Raw genomic sequence first — 27,950 nt, 5'->3', positions numbered from 1 at the left:
TTATTTTAAAAAATTTAGGAAAAAATAATACATACAGTTTGTGAATCATCAGTGGTCCTGTGCATCTGAGGAGGTGAGATCAAATGAATGCATGCCAAGCACTCACTGAGGCATGGCGTGGCATGCAATTTAATCTAGCTTCTTTGCTATTTTCATTATATCTAAAACAAAAGGATTACGGTGTGTCTCAGGATGTAATTCTGCATTAAAGTAACTTCTTATTTGGAGGACTGCACATAGAGAACTCCTGATCATTTATAATTGTAAGCTCTGGTGCCATTTTTAATGTCAAATGTACTTAAGGTTTGTGCTTATGTTTTAAAAATGAAATCTAGCCCTAGCTGGTTTGGCTCAGTGGATAGAGCGTCGGCCTGCGAACTGAAAGGTTCCAGGTTCGATTCGGTCAAGGGCACATGCCGGGTTGTGGGCTTGATCCCCAGTGGGGGACCTGCAGGAGGCAGCCTATCCATGATTCTCATCATGGATGTTTCTATCTCTCTCTCCCTCTTCCTTCCTCTCTGAAATCAATAAAAATATATTTTTTTAAAAAAAGAAATCTATGCAAATTAAAGAAGTACTAGTTGAGTATTTTAACATACATAAAAGGTTGCTATTAAGGAATATCAAAATTAGGAGAACTGTATAACATCATTACGTTTCTGAAAAATAAGAACATTGAAACTCATAGATGTTTGCAGATATCCTTGTCTGCTTAAAGGTTATTTGGAAATCGGTAACTCCAGGTCATTTCTGCTTTCTTTGCTTGCGTGCAAGATTGGGCAATGGCGTTAATTTAGAGAACAAGAACAATATCTAATGACAAGTGAGAATTTTCTTTATAAGTTCAGCCAAATTGAGAGTGCAGCCAAAGTCAACATCTCCTCAAACTAGTGTGATTTCAAAGGCACAAGTGGTAGGTGATTAAACCTCCATTATCATCTTTCTGTAGCATTTTAGTTCACAAAAGTGTTTACATATATTTTAGCATACTCCCAATTTATTGTGATTAAATTTCACCAAATCAACTCACTTTTGGGGGTTATCAGAATTAAAGTAAATAAATGATGAGGTATTATAAAAAATTGTAATTATAAACAATCAGATTACATGACGAAAGACCAGCATACTTTTCTGAGGAATCAAATACTGCAGAACTTACCAGGTTGAGTCTCCATCATGACTTCATAGAGCAGTGTTCTTCCTTACCCCTACCACTTCTAGACTCATAGCACCTTCCTTCTTACTGAGATCCAGGCAATCCAGGCATTTCACATACTGTTAGCATCTCAGGAGGGCATTCCTTAGCCCTCTTCACCCACATTCCACCATTGGCAACTGCCAGGACCATTCACTTACAGGTATAGGTGCTACCATGCCTGGAAATGAGCCAAAGCTACCACTTCTACAACACTTCTCTGCTTCTTCCTTTACAACCCAATCAAAATGTACAAATGTTTTCTACTGCCATTATTAACTTTGTTGGCGCTATTCGGAATCTCTCGTTTTTAAAACACAAATGTAGCCTTGGCCGATGTGTACAGTGACCAGCACACCACAGGGTTGCAGGTTTGATCCCCAGTTGGGGTGTGTGCAGGAGGCAACTAATCCATGTGTCTCTCTCACCAAGATGTTTCTCCCGCCATCCCGGCCTCCCTCTTAAAAAAAAAAAAAAAAAAATCAAAGGAAAAAATAACCCTCACATTTCACAGGATTAACAAAAACAAAAAATACACGAATGCATATATTCCAATATTCAGAGGGTCCCATTCTTAAGTCACTGACTTATTACTTTTAACCATTTACTCAGTGACTCCTACATTGAAGATACTGCTCTAGGCTCTAAGGATACAGCAGGGATAAGAAAAACCAAAGCTCTCAAAAACTGGCATTCTGAGAATCTTGGTGATCAGATTAATTCGTATATTGGGACTCACAAAATGGAGGCCGCCCCACGTCACAAATCTAACCCCAAGTCAGCTGCATTTATGGGAAACACCTCTCAAGGAAACCTAATCTACTACACCAACCACAATCCTCCAAGTCAGCTTTAGCTAGCTCACCTTGTCCTAGAAATAGGACCTCCTAGCTTTACAAGGAAATCCTTGCCCTCCTAGCCAATCCTGCCCTGTGTCCGAGTTGCCTCTTCTAATGCTCTATAAAACTCACTTCTTGCCCCAAATTCTTTGTGAACAGTGTTCCACTGTTTGTGAGGCACCATACCCCCCAATTCATGGATTATTTTCCCCTTAAATAAAGGACATTACTGTGTTCCTAAATTGCTTTTGCATATGACAGGAGGAACAGGGAAGATTATCTCCATGTTAGAAATGGGGATAAAAGTAAAATTACCCAGAAATTACCAGGTATTGCTAATGGTCTATAGTAAACAGAGTATGTGACTGAGAGAGACGAGGGGATGATTTCAGGTGGGCATCAGGGAAGGGTCTCTGAAGAAGTCACATTTACACTGAGGTCAGAATAACAAACTGTGACACTGATCATAAGCAACAGGCTACTGCCAATATAGGATTCTGCTCTTTGCAAGCTCTCAATAAATGTGAAACTCAAGTAGTTATCTCTAAGATATGTGCTCCTTATTGTAAATAAATCATATAATGCTTAATATTAAAGAATATAAAGTCAGATTAGTTTGCATTGCCCTAGAACACCTATGTAGATAATATTTCAAACAGTAACATCTACTTACATTATAAATATTTAAAATAGGTCTCAATGGGAAAAAGACCTCCTACTCTTGGCATTATCATTTTATATGATGCACATATAAAACATTTATTTGCATACAGTTTTACCACATTAATAAAAATGTTATGGGAATGTTAAACCTGAGACTGATTTGTAGAAAGGCAGAGCATTTCTTTCCATAAAGATGTTACTTCATCCTATCACATCCTATGCTCAGAAGTCCAGGCCCAACTGAAGATCCCATGCTGCTGGGAGCAAGACTCCACTGGTACTCAACCATGTTCCTGCTTTCACATTTACCTACTGATGTTCTGAGTATTTGTACTTGTTGTTCCTCTTTAAACAACAGATTCTGATAGAAAACTCAAAATTATACTTTTTACTATTCCTGATCCTAGGATAAGAATGATAAAACCTGTTGACATTAGAAGAGACAAGCCCTGACCACTGTTAAAAAGAAACAAGCCCCAAATGGAGTTACGTGCTATGCAAGCCACGACTTAACACCTAAGCTAACTGGGCTTCCACGTCCCCCAGGAAGGTCGTCAGAACTGGTCAGTGGGAAGTGAAATCTTTTGGCCATCACCAATAAGGTAATCTGCCACATAGGCCTTTCCCCACCCCTCAGAGGAATATAGAGGAAAGAATGTCCAAACCTATAGAGAAGTTTTATAAGAGTTTATTTGAGCCAAATTTTACAACATGCTTGGAAGCAAGATCTCAACAGACTGAGAAAATGCTCCAGAGAATGGTAGTTCTGCAGTCTCATTCATGCACTTAAATTCAAAGAAAAAAACACAGGGAAGGAACATGAAGTCCACTGCTGGTACATTAAGGAGGCAGGAGAAAGCAAAGCGGGGAAATCTCTAGGACTGGGTAAAAGGCAAAATGGAGAAACACATACTTCTTCTACATTGTTTGGTACAGGGTAGAAAATAGTTAGCATTTACAGCACATGGGGATGGTGTGCGGGGAACAAGACAACAATGAGGGGTTCTGTGGTATGCTGTGGTGGGCGCTTGTGCTCTGCGGAGTCTATAAAACGAAATTACTCTGACATTTCAAAGGTAAGTTATCTTAGATTCATAAGAACAATGGACATGACTCACTTAAGGTAAAGACTGACTTTTGCTAAGAAAGTGAGAGGCCTGGGCTGTGACCTACCCCGTTAGGAATATGTGATCAGACCACCCTGTGTGGTTACTTTAGGTCAGGCTTGTAGCCTGCCAAGTGGCCCCTGACCTTGTCAGGTTTACTACACAGCCCCTCATTTTGTTCACAGGAAGATGATGTAATCTGCCACAGATCCTTTCTGTCCGCCATAGATATGTTACCTAGACCTGAAATAATTTTTTTTGTCCTTGCCTTGCCTTTAAAAACCTGCCCCTTTCTATAGCCCTGGATGCTGCCTCATTCATGAATTGCTCAATGAAGCCAATCAGGTCTTCAATTTTACTCCGCTGAATTTTTGCATCACTGATCAGGGACAAAAACTCAAGGGGAAAACATGATGCACTTTATCAACAATATATGTTGTTTTCAGAAATCTACTGTGGCAAAAAGTTGACAAAAATTTACACCTTTACTTTTGTGGAATAAAAATAGAAACAGTAATGGGAAATTGAGATAACATTGCTCCAATTCAGGTTCTTCTCTGCCCATTAAAAAGCTGTACCACAGGAAATGTTACTCATGCTTAAAAGACTCTATTAAGCCACTCAAATAAAACTACAAATCAAGGAAATTTTGAAAAAGATTTTCAATGAGTTTCAGTGAGAACATTCTTTATTGGTAAGCAGACACTTAAAAACTTTTTGATTACACACATCATGCAAAGCAACTGACTTCATACATGGTTGTCTAACTGCTCATTGTTGACATATTCTCCTTTGAGATGATTATAGATTTTAAAAGTTACAGTGACTGTACTAAGTAAAAAAAAATCAGGAAAATGACTCTAAATGAAGCAAAATACTATGTAGTTCATGTAAAAGTCTTGTTCATCCCTTCTGGATGTTTAATTCTCTCTCCTAATGCAAATCTCTATATTTTGGAAGACTATTATATACAAAACTGGCAGCTATTTTATATGTGCTAGACACTCCACAAAACTGATAAAAAGAAATTGCAAGAATAAAATTTCAAATATTACAGGGGCTGGTTATTTTCCCCTTGGTTTTGGTAATCCAAAACAGGAAAATGCCCTTTTATTTAAAATGCTCATTTGTTTCAATAGATTATTTCCTTAGAAAGATGATTTTGCTCCTGAGACAGTGGTATCCCTGGACATCTTTTTGAACTAAGAGTGCTTCTTTGAACTATTATTTATATATTCTCCAAGTTGTTTGCTTCCTATTCTGAGGGGAATACAGGAATAATCTTCTTACTCTATGTTATGACATTCAGAAAAAGTTTTCTTTGTGGTGGTTGGATCAACACTTCTATCTATGGAATTTCTGTTAGCACTCCCAGTATTAGAACCCCTAATACAGGTAAGTTCACTGCCTTAAAATAACCAGAGCCCCCACCGGGCCAGTGTGGCCCAGTGGTTGAGCGTTGACCTATGAGCCAGGAGTTCACATTCGCTTCCTGGTCAGGGCACATGCCCGGGTTGTGGGCGATCCCCTGTAGGGGGTGTGCAGGAGGCACTTGATCAATGACATTTCTCTCTCCTTGATGTTTCTCTCTCTCTCTCCCTTTTTCTCTCTGTAACAATCAATAAAAATATATTAAGAATAAATAAATACCCAGAGCCCCCTGAGAAAGGTGAATTCCAAATCTCCTATTGGCACATCAAGTCAACTGGCAGCGAGTTGGCACAGAACACATTTCTAGATCCCTGAAAGTGGGGTGTTGCCACAGCAAACACCTGAAAGACAGAACGGCTTTGAAATCAGGCAGTGGCTAGAGGATGAGAGAAGTTTTAGGAGCATGACAGAACAAGTCAAGATTTCCTTGAACACTGTAAGCAGATATATGGATGAATGCTAGTGAGGGCTCAAAAGAGGTAAGGAGCATGGTAGAGAATGGTAAACTGTCATGGAAAATATCTAAATTGTCGTGAGAAATAAGGACATTAAAGGTGCTGCCAGTGAGGGCTCAGAAGGAAATGAGGACCATGCTGTTAGAAACTAAAGAAAAAGAGATTACAGTTATATACTAGCAAAATCTTAGCTGAAGTTTGTCCTGCAGTAATGTGGAAAGCAGAACTTATAAGTGAAAGACTTACTATATTTAGCTAAAGAGATTTCTAAGCAAAGGGTGGAGGGTGCAGCCTATGGGGGGCAGGCTGGCTGGGGGAAGGGACTGAGAGGTTGGCCGGCCGACCCCCCTCCACCCCCGATCAGGGCCTACAGGGGGGTGGGGGGGACAGCGGCCGGCAGGGGCGAGAGACCGTGGGAGGTTGGCCAGCCAGGGGGAGGGGCCACAGGAGGTTGGCCAGCTGGTGGGGGTGGGGGAGGGGGGAGGGGCCGTGGGAGGTTGGCTGTGGGAGGGCACTGACCACCAGGGGGCAGCTCCTGTGTTGAGCATCTGCCCCCTGGTGGTCAGTGTACATCATAGCAACTGGTCGACTGGTAGTTCTGGTTGTAACCGTCACTTAGGCTTTTATATATATAGATGTGGGAGGAGACAGATAAATTGAGAGAAGAACTGTTAAATAAATATAAAGAAAATAGGATTTGATGACTTGGAAATTCTCAGCCTACTCAGATGGAAAAAGACATTAAAATGAAGAGATTCAGGCCTGGCTGGTGTGGCTTATTGGTTGAGCACTGACCCATGCACCAAGAGGACACTGGTTCGATTCCCGGTCAGGGTACATGCCAGGGTTGTGGGCTCGATCCCCAGTAGGGAGCATGTAGGAGGCAGCCAATCTATGCTTCTTTCTCATTGATGTTTCTATTTCTCTATCCCTTTCCCTCTAAAATCAATAAAAACATATATATATATATATATACATATATATATATATATATATGTATGTATATATATGTGTGTGTGTGTGTGTGTGTGTGTGTGTGTATATATATATATATATATATATATTTTTTTTTTTTTTTTTTTTTTTAAATGAAGAGATTCAGGAAAGCCTGTTCTGGGGAAAGAGATAAGGGGGTAGTTGTACAACTTTTGCTAATACTCAAGAAAGATAAGAAAGGCCTGAGTATTTAGTCACACAAAAGATTCTTTGAAGAGATTAGGGGTATGACTTACAGACCCACCAGCCATCTCAGAAAAAGTCAGAAAGAGTTGAGATTATCTAGGAAAAATATGTGGAGGAGCCTCTGGTCTACAGTGAATCTCCGTAACTTAAACAGAAGATCCCCATGTTTTTTGAGAATGTTATACCAGCAGACATGGCCATCTTAAATGGAAAGGTATAGAGAGTGTGTGAAATGAGAGATGATCAGACCTCCCAGAATTCCACAGGTAAGAAATAAGTTGAGACAAAACTACTCGGCTGCACACATGTGCTGCCTTTCATGAAGAAGTTAAGACTCTGAAAGGATGTCCACAAGCCGAGAGGATGGTGCTGCCAGCACAGAAGACTATGCCCAGGCTCTGAAACTGAATGGAGTGTGCCTGGCTCATTTTCTAAACTGCCTGGCACTGGTAGCTCCTTTTTTCAATCCATTTTCTGATTCTTTGAACAGGAATGTCTATAACTGTTATTCTATGCCTGTCCTCCCTTCGTATTTGGGAGAAGATCACTGGTTCTAGGTTCACAGATGGAGAAAAAGTATCTTTCAGGAATCACACCCAAATCCTTACTCATACCTATCTTAGATGATTAAAATGAGATTTGGAATTTTTGAGAGGGTGAAATTCAGATAAGATAGTGCATTTGAAGTTGATGCTGTAATGGTTTGAAACTTTTGAGCACCTCTGGATGGGATAACGTTATTTGGGATGGATGTGAACTTTTGAGGCAGGAGTAAACTGTGGTAGATAGAATGGCCCCACAAAATGCTCATGTTCTAATGCTCAAATCTGTGCATTTTGCAGATGTAATTATAGTAAGCATTTTGAGAGATTATCCTGGATTATCTAGGAAAACAAAACATAATCACAAGGATCCTTATAAGAGAAAGCAGAATTAAAGTTGGGACTAAAAGAGGTAAGAACAGAAGCAGAAACTGAAGGGATACAGCCATTAAGTGAGGGGATGCCAGCAGCCTCTAAAAGTTGGAAGAGGCAAAGAAGAGATTTACTCCGGGAGCCTCCAGAAGGAATCTGAGATGCTACTTTACATGGTAAAAGGGACTTTAAAGATGTGGTTAAGGTTACTATAGACCTTAAGATGAGGAGATAATCCTGGATGACCTTGTGGACCCAATGTAATCACATGAGTCCTTAAAAGCAGAGAACCTTTCCTGGCTGTTGTCACAGAAATATGATGACAGAACGGTCAGAAAGATTCAATGTTTGCTGGCTTTGAAGATGGGAACAGAGGGCCACAGGCCTACCAATGCAAGTGGCCTCCAGAAGTTGAAAAGGCCAGGAAATGCTTCTCCCAGAGTCTCCCGAAAGAATGCAGTCCTGTCAGCACCTGACTTTAGCCCAGTGAGACTAGTTTAACCTATAGAATTAGAGGATAATAAATCTTTGCTGTTATGAGCCACTAAGTTTGTAGTAACTTGTTATAGCAGCAATAGAAAACTAACCAGGAGTGGTGACCTAAGATGAAATGGTGTCTGGGAAGAACAAATTTTTCTATCATTCCTGATGTACCTGCCTCACTCAGGAAATACCTGGCTTCAGCAGGAATGCAAACCTTTCCGCTGGTCTTTTTTCAGATCCATTGGGCCTGACAGAATTGACATTCCTGTATATCTATACTAGTTTTGTTCTGAAGTAGAAAACATTCTGGCTTTGACACTTAGCACAGTTTAGTATTTATAGTGGGCCCCCTAAAAAATGTGTTGACTGAATAAATGAATGTGATCAAGGCAAGCTCTGGGAGGGATTGTAATTCTTCTTTTTTAAAGTGCTGTTTACCACATCTCAAGAATAGCTGACCTTTATGTTTGTTTCAAGTTTATAATGTTCACAGTTCTATAAAATACAAGACTGAACTGTATTTTTGATACAGTAATATAGCTAAGTCAGTAAGTAAAAAGGATGTATAATATCTTAATAGGGGAAATAATCATTGCATGATCAAAGTATTTCAAAATCAGAATACAGATATTCTTTAGTATATATTACAGGTAAATTTTCAAAACATTTGATCAGGAAATTCCTTAATGGCTTCTGATCAATGCATCATCAAGAAATTTTACTGCAAATTTTACCAAATTTATCAAAATGGAATTGTGTTAATTTTCTCTGCCAACAAATATTGTTACATGAACTCTGGGCATGTAACAAATTGGTTTCTGGGTACTTAAATGCTATCAACATAAGCCAGCTCTACAAATAATAATTCAAAGATATTTATCTCAAGATCTACTCCTAGTTCAAATTCATCTATACTAAGGCTGGGGGATAAAATAAGAATAAAACCAAAATGCATCTGTATAAATTATAAAAACAATTTGATACTTGTATAAGTAAGTTTTCCTTATTAATATGGCACATCATCTCTCCTTTGCATTACTGCATGAATAGGAGTTGCATTATTTCAGTTGCTGGAGAATCACAGTGTTAATAATACCTGCTTCTTGTAGTGTCAGGCTTTCGTCTGTTAGCTCTTTGCTTGGAAATGAAGTTACAAGAATAAAGTCAAGAGTTGCAAATTCAGGACGGGACTGTACAATGAAGTCCCGAACATCCAGGATCCTGAGAAATAAGATAAAAATAATTTGTAATACAGAAGTCTTATTACCATGTAAGCTTTTAGCTAAAATTAGGTAATAATAAAAAAAATCACACAATTCTAATCCTTATTTAAATGTGTTGTAATTTTCTTTAATTTACACTATTTCAATGGATGGATTTATTTTAGCTTTAAGACGAAATATGAGGATTAACTTTGGAGTGTACCTAGTATCTACTTTTACTGTAAAAAAAGACGACCTTCAGATGAGTTATGCATAAAATAAATGCCAACCATGTTATTATAATGAAAAGTGCAGGCCCTACAATATTTTAGCAGCACTCGACCCAAAAAAAGAAAGGTACCTCAAATTGGCCTCTGTCAAAGTGAGTCTGAAACTATGAAAAGTGTAAGTCATAAGAATAGTTTTTAAACATTACTTTGACATAGGGCTTCTGGTCAAGATGGTGGCATCAGTAAATGCCATACTCACATTCTCCTACTACTACATCAAAATTACAACTACAGAACTACCACAATTCAGAACCAACTGAAATCTAGCTGAACAGAAGTCCTACAACTGAGAATATAAAGAAGTCACGTCGAGACTGGTAGGAGGGGTGGAGACGCAGAATAAGCTATTCCCACACTCATATGTGGCAAATAAAAACTGGGAGGGGTATCTTGGCTGTGGCGGCCCCCCTGAGGAGAGAAGGGACCCAGCTCCAAATCACGTCCTCCAGCCCAGGGGTCCAGTGCGGAGAAGTCCCCATTCCTTCTGGCTGAATAGAAACCAGTGGGGATTGTGGATGAGTGAGACAGAGGGCTTCTGGAGTCCCAGGCAGTTCTTTTTTTTTTTTTTTTTTTTTTTTTTATTGATTTGAGAGAGGGAGGGAATAAAAGGAGAAAAGGAGGAAAGGAGGAGAGAGAGAAACATCAATTTGTTGTTCACTTATTTATGCATTCATTGGTTGATTTTTGTATGTGCTCTGGCAGAGGATTGAACTCGCAAGCTTGGTGTATGGGGATGAGGCTCTAACCAACTAAGGGCCACAGGCAGTTCCTCCTAAAGGGCCCACACATGGACTTACTTGAATGCACTTCCTCAGAGCTCCAGCACTGGGGCAGCTGCTTGAAAGCTACCAGGGACATACTGAGAAGAACTGACTTGTCTGACACGGGGTGGGGTGGCAGCAGGAGAAGAGCTGGAGGGGTAGTTTTTTCCCAGAGAAAAGTGCTGGCAGAGGCCACTGCTCCTTTTCTGAGCCCTCCCCCCATAGAACTGGCAGGTGAGCGCCACATCTGAGGCTCCACCAAATTGGCTAACACTGCTAGTCCTGTCCTGGTGATTTCCTGAGACCCGCCCCACCCACTTTGCAGGCCAGACAACTTGCAGGCCCACCCAAGTGATTCCAATGGCTTTTCCATACATACAGCCTGTCTTGGCTCATGCTTCACACATTACTAAAACCTTTCAAATGAGTAGCATCTGGTTTTGGTATGTCCTTTACCTCTCACTACATGGCCCCAGGCTGGACAGTAGTGGCACTGAGCCTTGGTCTACAGCTTGGCCTCTCCTGGGCACCTCCAAGCCCAGCACAAGTAGCATCCATCAGCAGAATGCTTTGTAACTCATTCCAGTTGGCCCCAGGCAAACACCAGGGGTGGCTGACCTTTGCCTGAACCTCCCAGGAGGTCCCACAGCCAGAACACCTGATGGACAGCTTTAGATCACATAGAAGTACCACCCAACCACTTCCACAAGTGACAAACTCAAATGACAGACTCAGCAGGCAACAGAGCTGCACTGAAGTAAGTCCTACTCTGTGGGTGGGTCCCTGCACAGCTGATACTCCATGGTGGAACCAGCCAGTCCTTGCGGTCTATAGGCCGGGGGTAAATCCCTCCCATTGTGGTGCCAATAGCAATCAAGGCTCAACTACAAGAGGAGGGTGTACACATAGGGGATGCAACTGGACTGCCCATCTCAGGTGAAAATGAATGACAAAATGGCAATAAATATATATCCAACAATAATTGAATCTGAAAAACAAATGAACAAGCAGAACAGAAACAGACTCATAAATACAGTGAACATTTTGACGGTTGCCAGATGGGAGGGGGAATGAGTGAAAAAGGTGAAGGGATTAAGAAGTACAAATTGGTAGTTACAGAATAGTCATGGGGATGTAAAGAACAGCATAGGGAATACAGTCAATAAGATTCTAATAACAATAATTGTGAGAAATGGGTATGAAATTTATCAGGATGATCACTTAGTAAGATAATGTCTAATCACTGGGTTGTATACTGAGTGGCCAGATTATTATGATCTCTGAAAGCATAATAATCTGGCCACTCAGTGTATATCCTATATAATAAAAGGCTAATATGCAAATTGTCCCCTCGACCAGGAGTTTGACCAGCAGGCAGGCCAGCCAATCTCCCATGTCCCCTCCCCCTGGCCCGGCTGGCTGGACCCCACCCATGCACAAATTCATGCACCTCTAATACACACACACACACACACACACACACACACACACACACACTGAGTGGCCAGATTATTATGCGTTCAGAGATCATAATAATCTGGCCACTCAGTGTACATCTGAAACTAATATGATATTGTATGTCAACTGTAATTGAAAAATAAAAAAATGATTTAAAGTAAAAAAAGAATTTCTTTCACATATACACAATACTCAACTTAGATCATAAATGTATCCCTGCAAAGGCATACAATAAACAAAAATAATTGTATTAGCACAAGTGTTAATTTACAAGTGAATAGTGAAATAGCATTTAAAACCGTTTATTTGAAGTATTTGACAAGCACAATTAAACTTTGCAGCATAAGTTTATATTATGAAGTTAATCCAACCAGTATTACCATAAATTTTTATATGAGTAAAGTCCAAATAAAGTTTTAATATTAAATTAAATCTGATTCCACTTTATGTGGTTTTAGCAACAGTGCAAAACTGCAGCTTTTAATGATTTTGTTTTTATGAGTAATACATGGATTTGCATTAGTATTTGGAGTTTACAAAGGATGTTTAACTACTAAGTATTTCACTTCTTACACATAACGATTACCCTTTTAAAGTTATTTTTTTCTTTTGTCAAAAACTTACTGCAAATCTAAAGAATTTCATATTCTTCATTACTCCAGTCACATACAGTTTACACAGACCAGTAACTGTATCTGTGAGAGTAAACCAGAAGCTTACCTGTGAGTACTATTGAATCTTTGTATCAAACGACTCCCATCTGCCAGCCTGATTTGAATCTTTGTTGTTGGCACTGAATCATCAATCAGAACAACTGCATTAAGTATCGACTTCTCCTCCTCTTCTGGGGAGGAAGGTGTACTGACAATTTCAGGTGTAAGGCTATGAAATAAGAATGAAAGAGTTAGAAAACAAATGCAAACACATAAGACATATAACAAACTGAAGACAGTGGCATAACCACTGAGACCTATCCCTGACTCTCCAGCCAGCCCCTCCTCTGGCTTCTGGACTAGCAAGAACATGGCTCCCTTTGGTCTCCTATACTTCCTCCAAGCTCTTTCATTATATTACAGTTATTTTGGACCCTATGATTTTGATTTAGTTTATCCAATCTCTTTGAAAAGCCTATTTGTGTGCTCCTTCCTTCTTTATCCCTTTGAAATTTCATGAAACTGTTTAGTACACACAGGCCTTTAGTCAGAAATTGAGCAACTTTGAGTTAACATCAAAAGATGACTAAGAGCACAGACAGACTTGGTTTCAAATCTCAGCTATGTTCATTGCGTAAACTTAAGTAAATTAATCTCTTTGAATCCCAGTTATGTCATTTGTAAAATCGAGGAATACTGGGGCATGAAGGTATGTTATAGAGGCATACCTCAGAGATTCAGGTTTGGTTCCAGACCGCCACAATAAAGCTAGTATCACACTAAAATAAGTATCACAATAAGGCAAGTCGTAATCTTTTTGCTGGTGAAGGGTCTTGCCTTCAGTTTGTAAAAAAAATGCAACATCTATGAAGCTCAATAAACTGAAGTGCAATAATACAAGGTGTGCCTGTACCATTAAGTCCTAGAACACTTTACCAAACAAAATCTAGTTGTTGGGCACTGAAGGACGTGTGTGGATCTTTAAAAAAGGCAGGTTAACATATGTACTTGTATTTCCTACATGTCTCAGAAATCAGTCTCGAAAAGTGATGCCATTATAATCAGCTAGTTATTAATAATAGGACAGGAGCAAAGGGAAGGCCAGACATTACAGGCATGTTCCCTGCGAAACACTGGGGAGAGCGGACTGGACAGAGGGAAGATAGACGCATGCCCAGTAAAGCTGGGATGACAAAGGGAAGGAACTTGCCGGGCAATCACACCTGGTGACACAGATGGTTGGCCAGGATGAGTGTGGCCACTGCAAGTGCATGGAAATTTGGGATGTATAATCCCCTAAACGAAGAAGCTCATTCTCTTATGCTCTTGGCACACTTGGCTCAGGGATCACCCTTGACTGCCTTGCATTCTTCCATGTGGCCCACGACCATGTGGACCCCTACACACAACGGACCAATGGATTTCAACTAGCTTGATACTGAACTGGACCCGACTCCAACATGGAACAAAAACTCTGGACCCTAGCTCTCATTTTAGCTTTATTGAAACCCCAGCTACACTTCTTCTATGACTGGTCTAAGGGAAATGGGACTTTGGAAACCCAGGGGTGTAACTGCATAGAAATAAAGCTTTCTACTATATCTCGTCCTCCTGTGGAAGTCTCGGAAATGCTTATTCCAGTGGTACCTCAAGAACCCCACTCCCACTAGTGATGGGGGAAGATAAGGAACGTTTTTCTCCAATAACAAAAGCAGAAAAGGATACAGAAATGGAGACTTGAGATATGAAAGACAAGGATAAAGAATCAATACTGAATTCTTTCCTATTCTGAGGAGAGGGGAATAGAGAACCAGTGTGCACAAGGCAAATGAAAAGAACTTGGAAGGGAAGGAATTATATAAAAAGGGATAAAACATGCACAAAAGGGTACGTGGGACACATGACTAATGCCTCAATCCCACAGGTCCCCTGTAGTGATATGTGGACAAGTAGAGGGTAACTTTTACCAACTTATTTTACAAGATTTATGAAGAGTCTTTTAAGTCAGGCTGTTATAAAGGAGTCCACTCATACACTATACCATGTGCATTGGTTCCTAAATTATGCTCAGCAGAATCCAAGGGGTTCTTGGGAAATGTCTGAGATAATTCCTCCTTCTCCTACAACCAGAGGAACTCAGGTTTTATATGTGTTTTATATATTGGGCTTCCATAACTTGAAGAAAGACTGGCTGCTTAAAATGTATTGAGAACAACCAACGTAAGCACACTGCTTTGCTGCAAGAGCTTGGTGGCACTTAAGCATGCTTAAAGCTATGATCTAAGAAATCTATTGTTTTATCTCATCAACAACCCCTTCCAATATCCTCCTTTGACACTATGTAATTAGAAAGAGGCAAGATAGTATAATGGTAAAAGCACAGACTCTGGAGCCAGAGTTCCTGGTTTGAATCTTACATGCTAATCACTTCCCATCTCAATTAATTTGGGCAAAATATTGCATCTGCAAAAGAAGGAATAACAGGATCCATATGGAAAGGTGGTTGTGAAGATTAAATGAGTTAATGTATGTAAAGTGCTTACAGGGCCAAGAATGTGGTAACTGGTAAGTATTAGCTACTAATATTGCCACCAGATTTGCATATCTAATTCCATCAGCAAAGTTTTAGTTTTTACTTTCTAGATTATTTTGATATATTTTATTTCCAAAGGAAATTCATGTTGAACAAACACAAGTATTTTTCTCATTTTAAGATTCTACCTTCCAAGTTTTTGTCCATCTCCACTAAAAGCCTTGAACCTCAATCTGGGTTTTATGTATTCTTGATCCTGATGATCCTCCATATCCAAGTTCACTTGGCCACCATGAACCAGTCGCTGAAGCTCCAGGGGAATTTCTCTTTTAAAAAAGGGAAAAAGGTTTTAGTTAACTTTTTGGAAAAAAAAAAAAAAAAAAGAATCTATACTGTTGTCAAGTTGTGAGCTATACTGGAAAACCACAATTTTTTGCATAAATTTGTAATAGAAAAGTTTCTGTGATGATTGATATTTCCTTATCTATAGATATTTATTTCTTAAAGTTGCATCACATCATTCCTCAGAGATTCTCAACATTAGGGATTTTTTGTTGTCATAGTGATCTTGGAGTGCTTCTGAAAAATTGTAAGGCAGCAATTCTTACCTAAATTAACACTAGGAAATTCCTATGAGGACATAACAGTTAATGCAGATATTTCTTTCCAAACTCCTGGAAGTTTTCAAAATGATAGGGATGTTCTGATTGCTGCGTGGCTGCTGAGTGATGCTGCCCAGTCAGGGCAGGGGATGAATAATGCTCTGACACGGGGAGTCATCTTGCACAATGAAGACTTGTTTCGGGTTCCACAGAACCACTGAATGCCCTGCCAGAAAGTCATATGATGACGAATGACACTGTTTAAAATGTCTGAGCCTAAAACCTAAGGCTTAGGCTCTGTTTTACACATAAGCAAAACCTCAAGACCTGTTTTTTGTGTGTACTGTTTTAATATGCTTTGCAATTTCCATCTTCCACATAAACTGAGGGAAGACTGCAACTTCTTTTTGTTTAGAACTTCAGCAAATCCCTGACTGTACTGCTACTTATAGTAATGAAGTTGCCGCCAACTTGCTGTACCTCCCTATTCTGTTTTTATGCCTGTCACATTTATGTGAGAAGTGCTAGACTGCACTTAAGTGCAAATTATCTGGCTACTTTGTTATATCTTCTGGTGTGGTCATACTTGGACATTTAGAAATTGAAAAGTGTGTAATTTTATGGTAAATTACTTTCTTTTAGTCCCTCAATATTTTAAAGATAAAATTTAATTTTTTTGGAATATACATAGATAGATTTAAGAATTTTTCTTTGGAGATACTGAAGATGGTATTACAAAATATTTGTTATAAAAAGGGAACAATTACATAGCTGACAATCACTGTTTGATATCAATCACTGTTTTCAAGGAGTCTTTTCTAAAACTTTCTTGATCATAATTTCAAGTTTGAGAATATGATGTGGTTCAAATTTTAAAAAAATAGTATATCATACTGTGTGAACAGTAGCCTATAAGCTTTATAGATTATTTTCACTTAACAAATTAGTTTTAATCTATATTATAGTACATTCATCATCAATAAGTTCTTTTCTTCTACCATCTTGAAATAAGCATCGATTTCAACTGTACTGCTGATCTTCACTTAGCAGATGAACCCTTTCCCTATTTATCACTCCCATCTCTTCCCAGGGACTCTGCAGGGTTCCCAGTCCATAGCATTGACTTAAACTATCATATCCTTGTATTTACCACTCACCATATACTGCCTCCCACCTTTCTCAATGACTTCCACATACTGCCTACAGCTTACAGCACTTCTTGCCTTTTTTTGGTATCCTGACATTATCTTTGATGAATTCAAATTCAAAATTCATGCTAATTAATGTTCTAAAATACCCTTTCTCCAGAGTTTTCTTTCAGTATCTCAACTCCAATGACTTTCATCTCTGCTCCACTTGGATATATTTCATCACTTGGAAAAGCCCTGTCTTTAATTCCTGGGTGGAGTATAACTTCCTACTCCAGTCCCTTTACTTCTACTTAAATCTCCCAGTTCATCACAAATATCTCAGTAAAATACTTTATTCTTCAGTGAGAAGCGCTAGTGAGTTATGATGTTCTTTAGATGGGTCAGAGTACTGTATGTTGGATACTTTCATAAATTATAACTTCAAACTAACCTTTTGAAATCTTCTGCCAGCAGTAATGCCACTTTAAAAGATTTCTAATATAAGCTGCTGAATTTCAGGCATACATGCAATGAGTCACCCTGTCAACAGTAAGCAGGACAGTGGCTTAGTGGATGGGCAACTACATGCTAATCAATTAATTGATTTATTATACTGAGATGGTTCTTCTTAGTTGGGACCACAGTTTCATCAGATTTTTAAAGGGACCAATGTCTTGCTGCCTTCCCAATCCCCACAGGTGAAAAGAGTAACTTACAGACAATAATATGTCCTTTATATACTTAGAAATACCCTTCTCCCAGTAGTCACTTACATAATACAACTCTTATATACCAGTAGAGTCTTACTAAATGGCATTCTGCTTAAAAAAAAAAAAAAAAAAAGAGTCCCACCCTGAATAAAAAATAGAACACAATAATACAGCTTACCCTCTTTTAACAGACTCCAGAAATTGAGCATTCACTGGATCATTGTATGGTCTCAATTCTCCATCATCTAAACTGAAACCATTGCTCCACAACTTAAGCAAAATCTGAACCTTTTGAGCACAGAAAAAAAAAAAAGATAAAGAAAATACAAAAATCTATTTGCATCAAACAATCTTAAGTTTTAAATGTGATATTAAACAATTTACTTAATTTAAAATATGGAGTTATTTGTACTCCCCTTCAGTTAAAATAAAGACATAAGTGAAACCATGTGTCTGCTAAGCAGATTTGTATTTAGCTTAACAAATGGACCATGGCTAAAAGACCAAAGGTCCCACAGGTCCCACACCTGGACCCTGGCTTCAAAGCACAATTATTTCTAGTTCATTGAGAAAACAAAAGGAATGAGAGCATCCAGCTGCACTCTGCACCCACCCTCTCCTTGTGTCCATATCTTCTAATACAGAACTTAAATATTCATTCCAAGGGGCAAGAAAGAACTTCCAGAGACCCGCCAAGGCTAAACTACACGTTCAAAATAACTCTGAAATTTCAAAAGGTAACAGAAATAATGATTTAGGTGTTGCTATGTTTACAACTCAGCTCATTCTGTATCATAACAATACACCATTTATAACAATCGTCATCATACATATATAAGCTTATTTTACAGTGACTCATACAATTCTTTCAACAAATAGTTATGTATCTCTAAGTGCAAGGCACATTAGGGATACAAAATATAAAATTTGAGACTGAAAACTTACAAATTAGGCCTTTTAATCTGTTTTACAAATTAAGAAAACAAAAAGAGATATTTATATTACTAACTTTAATTTTAAAATAAACAGTAGTAACTAGAGGCAAATATCTATAATTTTTCACTTTGATTATTGTACCTACATCTTGCAGCTGATTTTCTCCATAGATGTACTCAGACTGTTTACAAGAGGAATTACCCAATCTGTATCCTCCGCCTGTAAAGGACTAAAATACAAAGCAAGTGAGTTCAAAATTCTCTAAGGCTTATTAAGCAATATGTTGCAATAATCCTATATAACAAAGGCCTAATATGCAAATTGACTGAATGGCAAAATAACCGGTTGCTATGACATGCACTGACCACCAGGGGGCAGACGCTCAACGCAGGAGCTGACCCCTGGTGGTCAGTGCGCTCCCACAGGGGGAGCGCCCCTCAGCCAGAAGCCAGGCTCACGACTGGCGAACACAGCAGCGGTGGCGGGAGCCTCTCCCGCCTCCTCTGCAGGTGGGTGATAGTAGTGAGGGGTAGCAGACTGCAAGAAGGATGTCTGACTGCTGGCTTAGCAGGGGGATCGGGTCTAAGCCAGCAGGTGGACATCCCCCTAAAGGGTCCCGGACTGCGAGAGGGCACAGGCCGGGCTGAAGGACCCCCTTGAGTGCATGAATCTCATGCACTGGGCCTCTAGTGTGTGATATGTATTTTAAAACTAAATTAACTATAATCAGTCAAATGGGTTTATATTTTCCAGGAAAACAGCATATTAACATTAAAGTCTTATGTTACAATACAGAGAAGTGTATTCAAGTAAGAAATTACGTTTCTTGCCCTGGCCGGTTGACCATGTGGTAGTTTAGGAAACCTCCCCAAATGATTTGACAAGAGAAATCAGGTTGGGAAATGTTAATTATGAGAACATATGGCAATTATACACAAAAATACACTTTAGTATACCAATATTGCATCTAGAAAGTTTTGCAGAAACTGAAAAAGGTACAAAAATCTACACTAATAAAAGAGAAAGATGCAAATTGACCGTACCTTCATGACGCCCACCAGCCAATCAGGAGTATGCAAATTAACCCAACAAAGATGGTGGGTTAATTTGTATACTCAGGCACCGAGCGACCGGAGATGGGGCAGGACGCTTGCGTCATCGCCATGACGACGATGCAGGCATTCCGCACCACTCCAGCTGCTTAGGGCCTCTGGGCAGCATGGAAAGGTGGGGCCAGAGCAGAAAGAGGCCGCTCCGGACGGAGCGGAAAGGTGGTGCAGGCAGCCAGGGAAAGGAAGGCCCATTCCAGCACGAATCTTTGTGCATCGGGCTTCTAGTAATACAATGAAAGAAAAAGAGCCTTTCATCAATGGTGGAGCAATTCGTCCTCTGCACAAAACGAATTAAGAACCTTGACTTAAGAACGTTTCTTGATATTAAGAACGTTTCTAGATAACACAGAAAAAATCTTTGGGACCTAAGGTTAGGTGAAGAGTTCTTAGACAAAATACTAAAAGTATAATCCATAAAAAAAAGATAAATTGGACTGCATCAAATTTAAAACTTGTGCTTTATAAAAAACCCTGGTATGAGAATAAAAAGACAAGCTACAGTATAGGACAGTGGTCGGCAAACTCATTAGTCAACAGAGCGGCAAACTGCGACTTGCGAGCCGTAGTTTGCCAACCACTGGTCTAGGAGGAAATATATACACAAAAAAATGTATCTTACAAAGAATCCATATCTGTTAAAATAAAGAACTCTTAAACAATTTTGTTTGTAACAAAATAATCCAATTTGAAAATGGGCCAAAGTCAAGAAGAGACATTTTATTACAGAGGAAAAATAAAGAGAGTGGCAAATAAGCACCTGAGAAGATGTTTAACATTATAGGCCATTAGGAAAATGCAACATCATTAGCCATTAGGGTATTGGGGAAAACAGGGTGTAAGGTACACAACACCTCTCTGTATACCCTTTGCAAATTCCTGTGAGCATAATTATTTCAAAATAAAAAGGTAAATAGAGAAGTTGCATAGAAATGTAAGAAACTGCCTCAACTGACAATCATCAATAGAAAGATTATAACCTTATAAAAGTGAATCAAATATTTAAAGGAGAAATATACAGTAAGAAAAATAATCTATACTAATAGCCTAGGTGGCGTCACGCCCTCACGTCATCACAACGTGGCTGCACGCACAGTGGAGGCGGGGCCCGGTGGAGGAGGTAGGTCACGGCAGGGGAGGGCAGTTGGGGGCCATCAGGCCGGCAGGGGAGGGCAGTTGGGGGCCATCAGGCTGGCAGGGGAGCAGTTAGGCGTCAATCATGCCAGCAGTGGAACGGTTAGGGGGTGATCAGGCTGGCAGGCAGAAGCGTTTGGGGCCAGCAGTTCCGGATTGTGAAAGGGATAGCCAACTGCCAGTTTAGACCCAATCCCGCAGACTGGCAGTCGGACATCCCCCGAGGGGCCCCAGATTGGAGAGGGTAGGCTGGGCTGAGGGACACCCGCTCCCCTTTCATGCACCTGGCCACTAGTGTTATATAGTAATATAAAAAACTATAGCCCTGGGAGGGTAGCTAAGTTGGTTGGAGTGTCTTCCTGAGATGCTAAGGTTGCAGGTTCAATCCATAGTCAGGGCATATACAAGATCAACCAATGAATGCATAAATAAGTGGAACAACAAATCTCTCTTTCTCTCTCTCCTCCCTCACTCCCTCTCTTCCTTCCTCTCTCTCTCAAATCAATTTTTTAAAAACCTACAGAGGAGATCAAATACATAAGTAGCATCCTTAGTTTTGAAATTGAGCATTTACCTTATATTTGTCATCACCTGAAGCTCTTGTGGCTTCATGTAGAGGAACAGCCCCATGTTCCTTTGCCTCTTTGAAAAGTTCATTCACTATTTTCCCAGTTGAAGGTTGAACTAGATGCAATCCACTGTATTCTTGCTCACTTGAATAGAACCTTTAAACATTACAGTCCATGAATAAAAACTTAGAATACAGACATAAACTACTTTAAAGTAAAAAGCTACAGTCTTAGAAAATAACTTTAATGTAAAACGAATAATTTATATGCCTTCTGTGAAAATATTTAATTTTAAAAATAGGATTAAGGAATTAAATAGTGAACAGTTCATATAGTTTCTCGTGGAGTTTGCAGAGATTCCTGTAGCAACCTCAGCATGCAGCATGAGAACAGGCTTGATTCTTTCTCCCTCACCCTTTGCAATCACTTATCAAACGCACTTTTGGAGTGTGATGGGGATAAGTGGTGGCAACCAAAAGCTAAGTCTCTTCCCTGAGGAATCTACAATCACTAAGGACCTCGTTAGTGAAGAGACCTCTAGAGAGTGTGAACACCTAAATCTAGACTGCAGAGCTACACATAGAGGGTTTACTCCTAAGAGTTCTCTGGACTGAAAAATTATAACCCTGTGTTAAAAGTAAATAATTTAGACCACAAACAAGTTTTTTAGCGTATTAACCATGTAGAAACTGATTTCTACTCACTCCAACTTTATAATGGTCTTCCAGAACATAAAAATTGCCTCTACATTAGTTTCCTATTTTATCTTTTAAGATTTTTTTCAATCAAGAGTAACAGAAAATATAACCAATGAAATATTCAACATGGAGACTTCAAGTATAAGGTGACAATCAGAGCTCATGTTTTTAACTACCCATTCCCTCCAAATAAGTTTCAAATCTGCACTGAACTGACCCACAAAACAAAAAGTAAGTGGGCAAATTATATCAGCACTAGAGACAAAGAATGAAGGTCACCTTCAACACTTTCTCCAAAATTAGTATGTGCAAAACTGAACAGAGAGGGAAGGGCAGACCAGCTCTCAATTCACTGTAAGTGAAGGAAAAGTCCACCTGAAGAACCAGTGGAGACTAGCAAGCAGAACCCACTAACATAAGCTAACATAAGGCTGGCTCACAACTGCTGAGGGCAGGGGTGGAAGTGGAGGTGGGGTTGCCCCCATCCTGCTAGAGCTCCGGGCAATACACTGAAGCCCAGGTTACCCCAAGCAGGAGCCACTGGAAGCTCTGTCAAGCTTATACTGAGGGTCCACATGCTACCATAGGTGGCTCTTTTTTCTTTTCTCTTTTAAATTGTATTTTTAAATTACAATTTATATTCAATATTATTTTGTATTAGTTTTAGGTGTATAGCACAGTGGTTAGATAATCATATACTTTACAAAGTGATCCTTCAATATTTCCAGTACCCATCTGGCACCATACATAGCTGGCTCGTAAGACAAGTGTTAGTATTAGGAGCTGTACAGCAGAGAGGTAGCAATGAGAAAGGAAGATGGAGAGAAAAGGAGAGAAAATGATAAAGAAAGGAAGGGGTATGGGTGAGAAAGACCTCACTGGAAAACCTAGATAATGTTTATTTTTAAAAGATTTCAAGGCCATTTAAAATAATTTGGGATTAGTGAACTAAAAAGGTATACAATTTTTAAAAACAAGAGAAAAACTTACCTTTGAGGTGGTGTTCGTGGGCTTTTAAAGATGGAAGCTTTAGGTCTATCAGTTGTGGAAGATTTGCATTTCACTTCACCTTTGTACAATTCTGCCAAGGCCAACTATAAAATAACAGATTAGTTATACAGTATAATACTAGAAATAAACTCTCATACACAACTAGAAATTATGAGAACATTAACTTGTAAGTGCATAGTAAAGGGCTCTAATGAAGGCCGCTGCTTCAGAAGATGACTCTCTTTCAAAATAAAACCAATGCATACTCTTCTTTTATAAAACTAACCAACATGTCACAGACATTAGAATAAATTAAAGTTATAATAATTATTTAATTATTTTCAAATAACTATTCAACAGTTTCAAAAACAGTATTTGGTAACAGATCATTTTCAAAGCTGAACCTAAATTCTACAATCCTTTTAAAGAAGATGTTTCACAACCTGCTCCCATCAGATGTCAAAAATTATTTCATTTAGCTGTTCAAGTTTTCAAAATCCAAACACATAGAACAATTTCAAAAGTATTCTTTTTAAAAGTGTACCAGACATACAAGTTTCATAAAGTTTAGGAAATTAAGCCACTGGAAAATGAAAGACAATGAATTACATACATGGTTTGTATAACTTTTAGAAAGCAATACTACCAAATTAAGCATTAAAGATATATGGCTGGCTATCTACAAAATGAAATAAAACATAGTTCATGAAACTGGAATTTTAAAAAGTTAACCAAATATTTCAGAATTAAATTATTTTGTTCCCACTTTTGATATTTTTGGGCAACAACTTGAAAAACTTTCCTTAATGCCCCTTGTGGCTATCTATATATATAAAAGCCTAAGTGACAACTATGACGGAATGACCAGAATGACCAGTCGCTATGATGCGCAATGAACACCAGTAGGCAGATGCTCAGCATAGGAGCTGCCCCCAGCCCGCAGGCTCCGATGGCCGATCAACCTCCTGGTTCCTCCCTGTGGCCGACAGGCCCCGAATGCCCGATCAGGGCCGGGCCCCTGGGCTGGGACAGGAAACCAGGGGTTGGTGGCGGCAGATGCGGCCTCTTTCCCAGGGGGGCCAAGGGCCGGCTCCCTCCTCAGGGCCGGTGGCCAACCTCCCGGTTCCTCCAGGTGGTGACGGACGCGGGCAATGAGGGAAGGAGGAAGGGGGGAGGCAGGGAACTGTGCAGTGGTGGTGCGTGTGGGCGGCAAGGGAAGGAAGAGGTGGGGAACCGCGCAGTGGCAGCACGTGGGTGGCAAGGGAAGAAGGAAGCGGGGAACCTAATCGGCCCTGATTGCCAGCCAGGCCTAGGGACCCCACCTGTGCACAAATTTCGTGCACTGGGCCTCTAGTCTCTATATATAAAATCCTAAGGGACCATTATGACCGGACGACCAGCTGGTAGCTATGATGCACACTGACCACCAGGGGGCAGATGCTCAATGCAGGAGCTGCCCCCTGGTGGTCAATGTGCTCCCACAGCTAGCCAACCTCCTGTGGTCCCTCCCCCTGGCCAATTGGCCCCGACTGGGACTGTGAGAGACAACCCCAATTGGCCCTGATCGCCAGCCAGGCCACGAGACCTCACCCGTGCACCAGGCCTCAAGTTCAATTATAATTGGCATGGCCATAATCTTTGAGGGAAAGAAAAATAAAAAAAACAAGAAACAAAACAAAAACACACAATAAAATAGATAAGATGCTCCTTCTAAAAACACAAGAGATAAGAAAACTGCTTTCAGGGTTTCTTTCCTCTGGAGGAAAAGAAGAACAGGAAATGGGGGCAAGTTAATTCTTTGAAGATTCTATTAATAAACATAAAATATACACAGTAGAACACAAAAATGAACGGCTTTATTTTTCCTTCCTAAATTTTTACCCTCACTCTACCACATACACATCAGCTTCCATATTTCTAACAGCAATTTGCTAGACATACTAATTATGAAAGTGCTTTGTAATCTAAAAGAACTGAATTAAATCCTAACTTAGGCTCCTATTGTTATGGTGGGCAAATTTTTTAACTTCTCTAAGAGCTTCCATCATCTTTAAATGTCTATTAAAAAATTACCTTAAAGAGTTGTTTTATGGAATACACAGTGTATGTAAAACACAAGACAAGTGCTCCATTACTAGGAGGTATTATTTAAAAATGTTTAATAATGATTATATCAGTGTTTCATTTCCCCCAAGATTTCTTTTCTTTCTGCAGTGCTATTTGTATATACAGTACATATGGCCTTTTCCTACTTTATCCCTTAAGAACAACAAAAATGAGAGTTAGAGAGACACATAGATAGAGACAGAAACAGAGACAGACACTCTGACTGACAAGTTGGGCTCAAAGTTTTTGGAAATTTTTTAAAAAATATATATTTTATTGATTTTTTTTTACAGAGAGGAAGGGAGAGGGATAGAGTTAGAAACATCAATGAGAGAGAAACATTAATCAGCTGCCTCCTGCACACCCCCTACTAGGGATGTGCCCGCAACCAAGGTACATGCCCTTGACTGGAATCGAACCTGGGACCCTTCAGTCCACAGGCCGATGCTCTATCCCAGCCGTGGGCAAACTACGGCCTGCGGGCCAGATCCGGCCCGTTCAGCTATTCTATCCGGCCCGCGGAGCCGAAAGAGCAGAGGGTTCTCTTGCTCTTCCCTCCGCTCCTTTACTTTGAATTTATATTAGTTCACACAAACACTCTATCCATGCTTTTGTTCCGGCCCTCCGGTCCAGTTTAAGAACCCATTACGGCCCTCGAGTCAAAAAGTTTGCCCACCCCTGCTCTATCCACTGAGCCAAACCGGTTAGGGCAAGTTTTTGGAAATTTTACCTCCCTGAAATCTCTACAAAAGAATAGCCCTTTATGGATTTCCTCTGGAGCTGACTATATTATTTGGGTTCTATGAATTACTTTTATGCTATTCCTTTCCCATAAATGGAAATCTTATCTGTATTGCAAAGGCTCATTTAGCCATCCTTCATGAAACCTATCCTAATTTTCTTAACTAAATAATATTTTTTTCTAAATCCTCATAGCTCTCTTATCAATAAGTTAATATTAAACACTAGAGGCCTGGTGCATAAAATTTGTGCACTGGAGTTGGGGGGGTCCCCTCAGCCTGGCCTGCACCCTCTTGCAGTCCAGGACCCCTTGAGGGCTGTCCACCTGCTGGCTTAGGCCCAATCCCCCAGGAAGTGGGCCTAAGCCGGCAGGTGGATGTCCCCCGAGGGCTCGCGGGCTGCCAGAGAGATGTCTGACTGCCAGCTTAGGCCCAATTCCCCGGGTAGTGGGCCTAAGTCGGCAGGTGGATGTCCCCCGAGGGGTCCCGGACTACGAGAGGGTGCTGGCCGGGCTGAGGGCCCCTTCCCTCCCCCTTGCTCCTGAGTGCACCGGGCCTCTAGTTCATAAATAAAAAAACACAAAAACCCTATCTTCTAATTGATGGTGGCACTATCAGAATATCTGATCATTAATCATATTATTAGTCCACTGGATTATTGGTAAATTTGCCAAGAATCAGGTGATCAATGATCAATAACATCACCCCTAGTTTATAAATAAAGACACTAAGGCCTTACAACTACTAAGTGGCAGGACCAAGAAGCTAACCGAAGTTGCCCTGACGGGAATCTCCATGTTCCCCCAGCATCCCGTGCTGCCTCTTGGTGAGGGCGGTCTACAATAGAAAGTAAGGTAGATGACAGCTTTGCTATGCCTCGATGCTCTTTACTCCTACTGAACTGACTTATGGGCACTGGAACGATTGGACACTGGGCTCATCTCCTAACCTGACCTTACCATTCTCCAAGTCCGCATTTTATGCACTGCTTATTTTGGCACTCAGTCATACGCCATCTTAAATGTTACCCAAAATATATCCGTATCTTTTTATTAAAAAATAAAAAGGTAGAAAGGTCTTTTCACACTTGTATCCCTTTCAACGGTGTCCAGCACCAACGGAGGGTATGATGTCCTATGTCTGTACCTCAGCATCCCCAGAGCTCAGCAGTATGTCCGGTGGCAGGTGGTCAACATTTGTTCAGAGAAGTAGAGAATGAAGCTATAAAGGAATGGAACTTTTCTACAAAGGCTGTGGATTCAGTGTCATTTATGTTTCATTAAAAAGCTCGCTATAGACGGCCACTTGTTGAATTTTATCCATGATCTCATAAGGAGACCAAAAAAAAAAAAAAAAAGCCTAAAATGAGCGAAGTTGTGTTAAGCATCCGCTAAAAGCAAAGGCCGGTGCACGCCTACTGAGTAGCTACCCACTGTTCGTGTCCTGTTACATCGTCCAGTTTCAATTCCCCGTTTCTTAGGTGCAATGTTTAATAGGCTGTAGCCTTTACCACTAGGCTGTGCACCCCTAGGATGAACTACTTCAGTTCACCCCTTTAAAAGGGAAAAGCTACCTGATAAAAAAGAACCGTTTTCATATTCAAGACAGAAACAGCACCTAGAACAAAGATCAAGCCAGCACACCTGTTACTACTTTTTAAGTGAGCGCCGATTTCCCCTCCCCAGCAGTCAACCTTTCCTCCGCGGCCAGTCTCCTGGAACACCAACCGCAGACCCACTCCACCGACCCCACAAAATGCCGCTCTGAATGGAACAGTGACTTCTTACTGTGCAAGTGGGGTGGAGGGGAAACGGACACTTGTTCCCACGAACACCCTTGGACGCTGCGTCGCCCGAGTCCCAATTCTGTCCTCAGGTCGGCCTCCCACACGCCCCCGCCCGCGGCCCCGCCCTCCGCCAGGCCCCGCCTCGGCCGCTCGCTGCACCTGCAAGTCCCGCGCGCTGGGCGGTCTCGGCCCAGAGGGTCTGTCCTGCTCCCCCGGCCCCGCATCGCCGCCTTCCGCCATCTTTCACCCGCTCGCAGGTGCCCGCACCAGCGGAA

At 40.5% G+C, this 27,950-nt stretch overlaps 1 protein-coding gene across 3 annotated transcripts; it reads right to left on the bottom strand.

Moving 5' to 3' along the window:
* Window positions 1-35: 35 nt before the first annotated feature.
* On the bottom strand, window positions 36-27,950 carry UBXN2B (UBX domain protein 2B). Of its 3 annotated transcripts, none has more exons than XM_080646324.1 (9): window positions 27,835-27,950; window positions 23,044-23,147; window positions 21,361-21,511; window positions 18,689-18,772; window positions 17,786-17,895; window positions 15,354-15,491; window positions 12,700-12,861; window positions 9,365-9,489; window positions 36-161 (listed from the first exon to the last, which is right to left on the bottom strand). In XM_080646324.1, exons 1-9 carry the CDS (start codon window positions 27,913-27,915, stop codon window positions 130-132), a joined length of 987 nt encoding a protein of 328 aa, XP_080502450.1. In that variant the 5' UTR covers window positions 27,916-27,950; the 3' UTR covers window positions 36-129. The 3 variants fall into 3 exon arrangements, 2 of the variants coding, with proteins under 2 accessions (XP_080502450.1, XP_080502449.1); XR_013959300.1 differs by lacking the exon at window positions 36-161 and adding an exon at window positions 17,349-17,437 and having other exon boundaries at window positions 6,691-9,489; XM_080646323.1 differs by lacking the exon at window positions 36-161 and having other exon boundaries at window positions 6,691-9,489.

This window comes from Plecotus auritus (assembly GCF_963455305.1).
Source record: "Plecotus auritus genome assembly, chromosome: 11".
Taxonomy (NCBI): domain Eukaryota; kingdom Metazoa; phylum Chordata; class Mammalia; order Chiroptera; family Vespertilionidae; genus Plecotus; species Plecotus auritus.
This window is presented reverse-complemented; position numbering and strand designations above follow the sequence as displayed.